At 36.0% G+C, this 12421-nt stretch overlaps 1 protein-coding gene across 9 annotated transcripts in view; it reads left to right on the top strand.

Annotated features, from left to right (window-relative positions):
* The window catches only part of DGKB (diacylglycerol kinase beta), a 316583-nt gene that overhangs the window by 236685 nt on the left and 67477 nt on the right, over window positions 1-12421 (top strand). For all 9 annotated transcript variants that reach the window (XM_072330508.1, XM_072330504.1, XM_072330511.1 and 6 more), the window contains 2 exons: window positions 3841-3931; window positions 9169-9364. In XM_072330508.1, coding sequence (XP_072186609.1) covers window positions 3841-3931; window positions 9169-9364 — 287 coding nt within the window. The remainder of the gene's footprint in view (window positions 1-3840; window positions 3932-9168; window positions 9365-12421) is intronic.

Raw genomic sequence — 12421 nt, 5'->3', positions numbered from 1 at the left:
TTTACAGTAAACTGTGCTTTGTTTGTGTAAGAAAAGATTAACTACAGTATTCTGTTCAATAAAATTGCAGTTCATTTGAATAAAATTACTGATAAAGGGAGTTGGTAAATATTTCAGAAAATAATTTCTATCTATCTATCTACCTTTATACTGGGAAAATTGATAGAGATTTAGTTAACTAAGGAAAGGACAACAGGCTCACAAAGCTACAGTTTTCTACTTAAACTCTTATAGGGGGCATTGCAATGACAAGAAATACATCTGCCATCAAAAACTCATATGATGAATGCACTTCTTCTTCTGTCATCTATTTCTACAAGTTTTTGATTTGTACATATACATTTTCTAGTAAACCACTCTCAGTGCTGAGTTTTGATTTTTCTGTACTCAAAATACTTGAATTTGAAACTATAGGTTCTGAACAGTGCTGAGATATTGTCTGTCTCTTTTATCTCTGTGCAAGTCAAAGACTTTACAAATACAGTGTTAAGAAGCTGATACGGTCAGCTTTCCAAAAATGAAAAGATCATAGAATCATATATTGCCTTGAGTTGTAAGGGACCTTAAAGTTCCAAGCCCCATACTATGGATGGGCTTGTCACCCACTAGATCAGGGTTCCCAGCACCTCATCCAACCTGGCCTTGAACATCTCCAGGGATGGAACGTCCACAGCTACTCTTAGCAGCCTGTGCCAGTGCCTCACTACCCTATGAGTGAAAAATGTCCTCCTGATAGCTAAGATAAATCTCTTCTATTTTAGTTTAAAGTCATTCTTCCTTGACCTATTACTGTCAGACCATGTAAAAAGTCAGTCTCTGATGAGAAGTTCCTTTGAATGCCACATGGAAGTCTCCCTAGAGCCTTCTCTTTTCTGACACAAGCCCAGCTCCCTCAACTTTTCTTCACAGGAGAGGTGCTCCAGCCTTCATCTTCATGGCCTTATCTGTATCTGCTCTTTCTGTTTTATGTCTCTCTTGTGCTGGAAGCCCCAGGTCTGGACACAGTACACCTGATGGGGCCTTACATGGGCTGAGTTGAGAATGGCTGTCACCTCCCTCATTCTTCTGGCCTTCTCTCATTTGTTGCAGCCAAAGATACCGTTGTCCTTCCAGGCTGCAAGCACACACTGCTGGTTCATATCAAGCTTTTCATTCACCGGAACTCCTAAGTCCTTACTAGTGGGGCTGCTCTCAATGAGTTCATCTCCCAGTCCGCGAATGTATCTGGAATTGCATCACCTTACACTCTGCATTTTGAATCTCATTAGGTTCACCACTTTTCCCAGACTGCTTTGGATGGCATCACATTGTTCTGTTATAATCAGCTACATCACTCAGCTTAGTCAGTAAAATGCACTTGATACTATTATCGAGGTAATTGATAAAGATGTTAAGGAGCACTGGTCCCAAGATGGACCACTGGAGGACAGCACTCATCACCAGTCTCCACCTGGACATAGAACTGTTGACCTCAATCATGTGGCCATGACTATCCAACCAATTCCTTATTCACTGAATAGGTCACCCTTCAAAGTCACGTCTCTCTAATTTACAGATAAAATAATATATGTATATATATATATATATATATATTTTAAAGGCATGAGAAAGTGCTCTCAAAGTAGCTGGTGTAAAATACTATCAAAATAAGTGGCATAGAATTTTTCTGAAATCTTAAATCAGTTTTGTTTGTTTGTTTTGTTGTTTTTTTGTTTTTTGTTTTTTGTTTTTTTTTCTGTTGTCACATTATTCATTTTTTCCTGTTGGAAAGTAATAGGAAAATAGCAGCATCCAGATTTTTCAAAAGGACCCAACAGTACTTTGTTTACCCTTGTTTAGATATGAAAGGACTATACATCTTTATAATGTACATTCATGTAAATACAGCAGTGCTAAAAAATCTGCAGAAATTGTTAAATCTTGTACCAATGGGTCTCTGGGATTATCCAGTACTGCAGTGCCCCTTTCCCCTTTGTGTAGTTTTGATTGTGGAAGCCATGAAGGAGATGTTAAGAGCCACTAACAAGTCTTACATTTATATAATCCAAAATACATATTGAAGGTAGAATTAGTAATTTTGCTGGCATATTTCTCAGCTATCCATGCCTGCATGTCACTTTTTGCTTCTGCCTCAAGCAAACAGTTATTTTCAAGTTCCAAATATACTGCACTGTGTTTGTATTGGAGAACAGTTTATAAAGGTAGGTGCACTGTGTTTATATGTTCATATCTGATTCCTAGGTGTGAATAATGAATTCTGAAATAATTAATTCTAATCTAGTTTTGTTGTTGTTGTTGTTTTGTTTTGGGTTTGTTTTGTTGTTTGTTGTTGTTGTTGTTGTTTTGGTTTGGGTTGTTTTTTGTGTTTTTTTGTGTTTGTTTGTTGTTGTTGTTGTTGTTGTTGTTTGTTTGTTTTGTTTGTTTTTAAAACCAGAAGTACTTATTTGGAACTTTTCTGCTGGTGTCCTGATTGAACTGCATGCAATAAATCTTGTAAAACAGAAATGCAGTCTTTTTGTGTTCGAGAAAAAAAAAAATTGTAATCTCTGCCTAGTGTCATGATAAACTAAGCAGTTTGCTAGCATTTAGGAGCACTGCTCTGAAAGTAATGCATCCTATTTTATTTTGTTGTCAAAGGCAGATGTTGGTAACATGGCAGTGGAGTATGAGCCTTCCCACTTATAATCCATTACATTTATTGCCGTGTGACAGATGGCAGCAGAGGGGGTAATCTGACAGAATGGTGTCTGACTTGGAAGTGCGGATGAAACAAAGGTGTAGAATTGAATTCCTCCCTGCGGAGAAAATTGCATCCATTGATATTCATCAACACTTACTGAATGTTTAGGGTGACTGAACAGTGGATGTGAGTGTAGTTCAGGTGGTGTGTTTAAGCAACAGCACCATCATAGCAGCTGTGAAACATTGGGTCACCTCTACTGGTACAGACTTATAAGCATGGCAAGACTTTTATAAGCATGGCATGCAGGCTCTTGTTCATTGCTGGTGAAAATGTGTAGCAATTGTGTGTGACTTGGTTGTAAAAGAGCGTTTTGTAACTAAGAATTTTACCTATCAAATATTGTTACTGTACTCTTTTTAGCTGTTGTAGTTTCCATGGAAATAAATAGAAGGCATTACTTTTGGAGCAACCTACACATATTCTGTTTTATTTTTCAGTTGAATCTATTAACGAACTCAAAAATGCAGATTCCATCACTTATTTTAAATGTGTTTATGAGTTAATTATCTGGTAATGCACCTCTCCTAATGCAAAATATCTAAAGATTGTTAGATCTTGAATTTTTATTTTCTTCAAATGTCTCATCTGTCATCATGAGCAATTTACCTTTAGCTAAGGTAAGGCAAGCTGCATTCTTGTCTTGGCTCTTCTCCACAGTGGGAGGGCCCTGCTTGCACATTTAGTGCTCTGTGGGATAGAGATTTTAGCCATCAATCAGAAATCATATAGTAGGTGTAAGACATGAAATAAAATCGATACATTTTTCTGAAGCATGTCACTAGTTAAGTGACAAAAAATTTTCTGATAGTCACTGAAAAAGAAAAGTCAAAGGTACATTTGAACCTGTCAGTTCAACACATTCTTGTTATCCCTTTAGGGGATATCATACAACTTGACACCAACATTTAAGCTTTGAAAATTATGAGCTCATCTATTTCAAATGGGATGTCACATGTTCCCAAGCCTTTGCCATTACTTATAACGGAAGACAGGATGATCAGTTTTGTCACATCTTGATAGTGAATAAGATCTTTTTTTTTTTCTTTTTTTTTTTTTTTTTTTGTTTGTTTGTTTGTTTGTTTGTTTGTTTGTTTCAGAATGAAGAACAAATTTTGGTATTTTGAATTTGGCACTTCGGAAACTTTCTCAGCCACCTGTAAGAAGCTGCATGAATCTGTAGAAATAGAAGTAAGAAGCTAATTGTTGCCTTTATCCTTGAAATGTCACTAGTTTGGCTGAAATGCAGGGAGCAAGGGTGCAGAGCGCCTGAATCCAGCAAGGCAAATCAGTGCACATCCTTTCGACCCTATATTCCAAAATATTATTTTTATCATGTCTATTTGTAGTGTAGCCCTGAACACTGGAACAAAGTTCAGTTTGATGATTAGTGAAGTCTTAATACAGTAGACAAGGTCAAGAGGTGAAGTATAACATTAAAAATCAATAGGGAGTGTGGCTAGGTCAGATGGAAAAATGAAAGACCGTTGGAGGGAGTGAGAGCTGCTGCAGGATTAAAATAAAAAAAAAAAAATACTTATTATTTCTAGATCCCAAGTTTTTATAACCTTTAAGACTGAGTTCCCTAAAATTGTACTTACTTTCCTGAATAAAGGTTAAAGAATATATTCCTTTTTTTTGAATCATTCCCCTTCATTAAATAGCTTTCCCCTCTGCACAAGAGGTCATTGTTCCATTATACATTGAACATTAACTGTAAAGACACAAGATAGTTACAGACAAAATAGGAATTTAAAATAATGTGCCACTACTACTTTGATGGATGACAGAATAATTGGCTACATTACATAAGCTGTTTGGGGGGGCTGATATTTATAAGTACATGAAAATTGTGAAATGAGTGGATGTGGAAACCTAATAATTTAAGTTAAATAATGGAATTATTTCTTAAGAAGATTGTGGTGTTCTCTGTTACTGACAGTAATGGGAAACTGCTCATGTCATTGGAGTATTTGTATAGTAGTGTGAAGCGCTTGGAGAGGTATGGTAAGAGTATGAGTGTCAAGTCAAAGCCTACTGAACAACATAATCTGAAATCATCTGAAGGGACCATGGATCTTGTGGCAGAACAGTAGCAAATACTGAGACTGCAACTGCAAGGACTGTGGAGGCAGATTTTTCTGTTAGGCTGTTATTTTCTTTATAAAAGGGAAATGTTCCACACATGCTTCCTTCAAATTAAAAAAAATAAAAATATATTGATTTCCAAGACAATGCTTCACACATTTGAGTTTAAGGACAGGTAGCCTATAAACATTTATAAATATTTGATTGATTATTGAAATAAATGCTTACCTTGTTTCTTTTTTTTTTTCCTTTTTTTTTTTTTTTTTTTTTTTTTTTTGAATATATTGCATGTTAAACATGTCCTTTAGGTAAATAATAATTTTGTTGGCTTTCCCAAGAAAATGTTTTCTGTTCAGCAAAAAACTTGTATAGCCTGATGCAATCGTCTTTAACCACCTGATTGTAGCTATTAAAAAGTAAACATACCAAAGTAAACAAATACTCATACAAGTTCATAATTATTACAAATTCATATTAGTAACACTGTTACTAATAATAAAATATTACATTGTCAGTGTATATAAAATGTTTGTTAATATTCACCTTCTCTATCATGGCCATTCTCATTTTACAAAGAATCATAGAATCATAGAATTGCTCAGGTTGGGAAAGAACTTAAAGATGATCAAGTCCAACCACAACCTAACCATACTATCCTAACTCTAACAACCCTCCATTTAATCATATCTCTGAGCACCACATCCAATCAGTTTTTAAACCATCCAGGGATGGTGACTCAGACACCTCCCTGGGGAGCCTATTCCAGTGCTTAGCCACCCTTTCTGTAAATAATCTTTTCCTGATATCCAACCTAAACTTACTCTGGTGCAACTTGAGGCCATTCTCCCTCATCCTGTCACCAGTGAGAAGAGACTAACCCCACTCTCACTGTAAACACCTTTCAGATATTGGAAGAGAGCAATAAGGTCTCCCCTCAGCCTTCTCTTGCCCAGACTAAATAGCCTACATTTTCCTACAGTTAGGAGCAAAAATCATATAGTTTCCAAAATGTTTGCACAAGAATTGTTAGGAGATAGTTATTTACAGTTAATATGAGTAAATTACATTTAATGAACAGTATGCTTGTGTCTAATTTGTATGTTATAAAATTTCAGGAGTTGAACTGTTTTCATCTGTTTGTTTTGTTTTGTTTATTTTTCCACCTTCTTCCCCATGCCTGGTGATGTTGCTACTAACAATATCTTGGTGTACGATAACCCATTTCAAACTGAATAAAATCCACAAAGAAGGCATTTGCTATACAGCCAAATTTTGAATGAACAAAACCCATAAAGATTAAGGATCTGTATCTCTAACCTGGGAGAAAACAAACATTCAGTGTACAAATATTTGTTCTACCACATATTTGATTTCTAACACAATTGACTTTCCCGATGTACAGTCATTTCAAGTCTTCATTTTAAGTCCTTTATGTTGTTTTTGTTTTTTTTTTTTCCATTTGAGAAAGAGAACACAATTTTAAACTTAGTAATTTCTGTTCTTAGGATACATGGTAACTTAAGGAAGTATATGCTAAAGCATTATCCAAAATAAGAGATGCTTTTAGTTCTAAATTGGGATCCAAACACAGATTCCATACATCTAGTGTAAGTGGGGTTACATACCTGCTGTAAAACCACTGTGTGAGCATAGGAAGCCTGCTTATACCACCTGGTGTTAATAGGTGGGAGAAAGGGGCAAAATGTTTATGTAGTCTTGCATAATATTACACTTGGTTACATGAATATTTTCTCAGCATAGGAATGGTTTGGAAATTTTTGGAGTAGGCTGAAGACAGGAAAGAAAATTGAAAGAAAAAAAAAAAAAAAGAATAGAATAGAAACACTAATGTTTGTTTCTAATTTGAGTAGGCATGTCCCATATTTTATTTTTAGCAGAATCATTGCATTATTTGAAATAATATTGATGATAACTGACAATAATAGTAATAAAGGGAGCAGAGCACATTGAGTTTTGTTTCTGTAGTATATGAATGTGTTAAGACAATGCAGAGCTACCTGTAGTGCAAACTTCTTGTTTGTGTGTGAACAAAAGAAATCCTCCTTTTGCTAATACAGAAAGTTCCCCATCACTGTGGGATTCGGAGGCCTACTCAAATAATTGTCTTAGTGTACTACCTGCTGTGTTCTATATTGAGTGAAAATGGAAGCCAGACTCTGCACCATCCTATTTCACTATTCTTCTTTTATTTAAATAATTCCAGTCAGTTTAGGGGACGCCAGACCTTTATAAATTAACAGCAGGGAAATACCAAAGGTGTCAGATTGCATATTTATCATCTTTCTCTTGTAATACTTAAATATGTATTAAGAAGTGACTGACATAAATTAGGCAGATTTCAGAAGCCACAGGCCGTGGCTTGTAGAGGACCCCCTTCTGCTTGACATTTCATCCTTGTCAAAGATCAAATTATTTTAATTTAGGCTGCAAATTATAAGGAATGAAGACTTCTTTGTGGGAATTCCCTGTGGTAATCTGACTTTTGTTGTTACTGCTGCTTGTCAGTGTGCAAAAGATATAATATGCATGCAAATAAGGTTAAAAAATATGTACTATCTAATTATCCAGCCAGTACATTCCACTTGAAGACAGTGGGAGGCCTGACACACAGTATGTGTTTGATTCATTGAGGCCTGCAGGGTATTTACACAAGATTACTTTTAATTATGAAATTAATATCTGTTTATCTAGAATATATAGGAGTAAGAGAGAGTATACATGAGCAGAATTTTTAGTAAAATAAATGATCTCAATATTTAATATATATAAAATAAAGGTGGAAGAAAAACTCCATCGATTTACTTCCAAAATAATGGTGAAGACCTATGTCATCTTTATTGTCAGAAAAATTTAAGAGTTATGCTTTAACTTATAGTTTTTGTCATAACTGCCAACTCATTTCCAGGTATGTCTTTTCACATTAGTTTTCCTTCTATGCATGTAATCCACAGGTGTGAAATTTAAGTCTTGAAGATCAAATATGAAATGGAAACCTTAAGGTCAAAACGGCTCACTCTTCAGATTTACAGTGTTGTTAGAAAGATTAGGAAGATGTAGAGTATGTGTTATAATGCAGTTTTGTTTTTTGATCTGAGAAACTTTCAGGGTAAAATTATTCAATTTTGCCCAGTTACTTTTGAGTTCTACCTTCTGTTTCCTCCAAGGTATGATAATGGTTTAGATAAATGGAGAAGAAAAAGTGCCAGTGACCCACAGAGCAGCAAGCTGCACAATGTCAGTGGACTGTTACTGAAGCATGGTTAATTATTTTTCCAGTTTTCTTCCTGATTATTATGTATTGGAATTACAAAATAAGAGCCTTAATCAATTTTCAGTGAATGTCTGGACCTCCTACTGGCTTGCAGAACATTGCAGGAGTAGGACTGCTTCTAATATATTCTATTTTACACAATAAGATGTGTGTAGCTAACAAGGATATCTGTGTGCTCTAACTGTGTTATGAGGAACAAAGGTAATCAGCCTTTAACTGACATGCAAGTTATGTACCAATGCTGGGAATTTTGCCTGGTTCAGTGAATTAGTAAGTAGAAGTGGATGCTTTCCCTTTCATGCTCAGGTTCAACTGTAGTTGGCCCCATATTCCTGAAAAGTACTCTTTTGTCTAAATGTGCAGGAAATACTAAAAAAAACTCAATGAGCATTCCAAAGATAGGCATGTTTTCCTTTGGCACAGATATATATTTCAGAGAGCTAGTGTAACTACTGCTGACGGAGGCCCTGAGTTGAGAGATGCTGTACATGCATCAACATTTTGTTACACTTACCTCTTACTATGGGTTAGTAGTCACACTTAACTCCACATTAATATAATGTTTGCGCCTTTGGATTGAAACTAATATCTGTATGGTGTTCTGTGCTCTCAGGGCCTGGTTGGATGTTGTATGCAGGGGATGCTAGTTATTGCTGTAGCAAGTTTTGCAGTATAAATTTTTGTCTGCTAATAGCTGGAATGTAGCTACAAATGTATTTCAATTAAGTCAGTGTATAGGTATCAGGTAACAAGATGGCTGTACCAAGTAGTCTCATACTTAATCGAGCAATGAAGAGTTAACAGGAACCATGATTTGCCTGCTTAGTGTCCTTACCTAGTACTCTTAATGCATCCTTTACAAATGTAAATATATATATTACGTATATACATTGAATAAACCTTTAACATTGATGAAGTGCTGAAGAAGAATGTCTGATTGGTAGAACATTCTGATTTGTCTTTCTCTTTTACTGCTCTCTTTCTTCTTCCCCTCCCCCCACCCCCCCCCCCCCCCCCCCCTTTTTTTTTTTCTTTTTATGCTAATCAGTGTGATGGGATTCAGCTAGACTTGATCAATATTTCACTGGAAGGAATTGCCATTTTGAACATCCCAAGCATGCATGGTGGATCAAATCTCTGGGGGGAGACAAAGAAAAGACGCAGCCATCGTCGGACAGAAAAGAAAAGAACAGACAAAAGAACCACTGTCACAGATGCCAAGGAACTGAAGTTTGTATGCCAAGGTATGCTTAAAGATTAATATTGGCCATCTATCTCCTTACAGTCAACTCAGTTGTATAATTGCCCTTGCACTGCTTCTTGTCAAGAGAAAGGATAGACAGCTCTTAATTTATTTTCTTGTGCTTTTAGTTTTCTGATGTGAAGCACTGGAGCACAGGCATAAACAGAGACATGCTGACAATTACAATCTATAAACCTGCAAATGTGCTTTTTTAGATAGGATGCTACCTGTTTAGCAGACTAAGCACATCATGTGGCACTATTTTCTACTAGTCTAAAAGTGCCTGGAGTTTTGGGGAGTCAAAAATGATTACTGAGCATTTTAAATGCTTATAAATATCAGTGTGAATAAAACTTTGGAATAGTCATGCCTTGTTTCCAGCCAACTGTCTTGAGGCTGTCAAAAATTACTTCAGGGTAACAAGAGCAAGCTACTTCTATGTTACCATACTGTGATGCTATGTGCAGTTCTTCATTGCATATGCCACGGCTTGCTTGCATAGGTGTCATCCTTCCTTTCAGGACTCATTGCTTTCCTGGTGATTAGGAGAATTTGCTCCTTATATTTTAATATACATACTTATTATTATAATAACTTTTGAGAAACCCTTACAGTAAATAGTAATCTCCATTCTACTTCACAGAATTTGAACACTAGGTGTTTTAACACATCATTATATGTCACAAATTGTGGTGATTTAAAAACAATGTTCTGCTCACACTGAGGGATGAACAGACTAGACTTCAAAAACTCATTTTTTTCTTCCTTTATTACTTTTTATTCTAAGGAAGTAATACCACAACTTCTAGGGTCCCGGCATCCTTAGACTGAATAATGGTCAGGACTTTAACTGCTTGATTTTACTATGGTTCTTTTACTGGTTTTGGATATCTTATTTTCTTTATTTCCTCAGAAGCAATTCTGAAATCACTTGTTATATATTAATTAAAATGCAGTGTGATTCAAATCTAGCAAGCTTACCCGGATGACAAATATTTGGGAATTAAGTAGTTTTCTATGGCTTTGAGCTTGCAACATGTGTGAGGACCCAAAATCTGCTGTGTGTTTTAGCAGTTTTAGGAAGTGATAGACAAGTGTACAGTGCGATGCACTGAGGACTGGTTGACTGGCAGAGCTTAGAGGGTTATGATCAGTAGCGCATAGTCTAGTTGGAGACCTGTAACTAGTGGTGTTCCCCAGAGGTCAGTGTTGGGTCTGGTCTTATTTAGCGTCTTCATTGGTGATGTGGATGATGGGACAGAGTGCACCTCAGCAAGTTAGCTGGTGATACGAAGCTATGCAGAGTGGCTGACACACCTGAAGGCTGTGCTGCCATTCAGCAAGACTCAGACAGTGTGGAGAGCTGGGCAGAGAAGAGCCTTATAGTTCCTTACCTTAGGGAACATTAGAGGGAGGGCAAGTAAAGAATCCTACACATTAGCAGGAATAACTGTGTGCATCAGTACAGGTTGACCTGCTGGAAAGAAGCTCTGTGGACTTGGCGTGTTCTGGTGGACGGTGGGTTGACCATGAGCCATCAGTGTACCCCTTTGGCTAAGCAGACCCATGGTATCCTGGGGTGCATTAAAAGAATAAAGAAGACCAGTAGGTCAAAGGAAGTTATTCTCCCCCTCCCCCTCTACTCTGGTGAAGCTACATCTGGAGTACTTCATGCCATGATTTCATTATTTCAAACTAGTGACTATTCTTGGTGCCTGTATTAGAGGGTGTTGCTACACATTTCTGTTTTCCTGGACAGGAAATAATAATGATAATAATATCAAAGACTTTGAAAAATATCAAAGTTATTTTATGGGCTATATTAGCTATGGAAATGCTCATAATGCAACATCAAGTCCCATACTGTAGAAACTATGTGCTGTGGATGAAAACAGTTTGAACCAAGGCTAGTTTCAAAGCAGAGGTTGACTCCTCAGTAGACTAGAGCACCTGTATCTCATCACTGAGAACATGGGTAGTATCGTGTTACAAGGGCTGCTCCAAAGGTAATGCCTCCTGTTTATTTCCAATGCAATTACAGCTGATACGAAGAGTACAATAACACATGTTTGATAGAGCAAATTCTCAGCTATGAAACATGATTTTTTTAAATATAATTACCAACATTACTAGATACACTCAGTTGATCTGATCAAGTCTCTTCATTTCATGCTGTGACAGCTGTGTATGGCCATTCAGAATGCAACTTGTCATTCATGTTGATATCACCACTGCTGAATTGCATTACCCACTGCATCATTGTGCTGGTGTCCACTGTTTGGTTTCCATAAATATTCAACAAGCACTGATAAATATCAAAGAGCGCATTTTTTTTCTACATGGAGTAATTCCGTTCTGCGCCTTTGCTTCATACACAGTTCCATTTCAGACACCATCTGACTGCATCTCTGCTGTCATCTGTCACACGGAAACAAATGTTAATGGGGTATTGGAAGGTTCAGCCTTTACTTCCATATCACCAATATCCACCTTTGATATCATCAGCCAATATATTAAAATAGGAGACATTACTTTCAGAGTGCTCATATTTTTATATTGAATTGCTAACTGTTTTTTATATTTTCAAATCAAAACATATATGAAAATGTATTTATGTAATTAACATAAATTGTTGGAAAGAAAACCTTTTTTAACAATAATGTACTAAATATTATTGAATTATTTGTTAATGGGAACAAATATGGCATATTTTATTTTGCAGAATTACAGTCTTATTCTTTTATTTTTTTTAAGCTAACTTAAATTCTGATTTAATTTTAATTTCTGAATCATTTGTACTGTACAAAGTTGATGTATCCAGAAAAGAAAATAGTGTAGCTACAGATATGTGTCAATCCTTAAAGGATGATAATTCAGTTCGTATTTTGACTTTGAGTCCGACATTTGCAATATTTCTTTTTTTTTTTTCCTTTATTTTCTAAGTCATACATATCTATGATCTATCTGATCTATCTGCAGTCTTTTTTTTTTTTTTTTTTTTTTTTTTATGTGCAGAATTTAGATACAACTGTGAACCATCCTTGAATATTATTTGGAC

The sequence above is a fragment of the Excalfactoria chinensis genome, chromosome 2 (assembly GCF_039878825.1).
Source record: "Excalfactoria chinensis isolate bCotChi1 chromosome 2, bCotChi1.hap2, whole genome shotgun sequence".
NCBI lineage: Eukaryota > Metazoa > Chordata > Aves > Galliformes > Phasianidae > Excalfactoria > Excalfactoria chinensis.
Note: the sequence above shows the minus strand (reverse complement) of the source record. Positions and strands in the feature narration are given on the sequence as shown.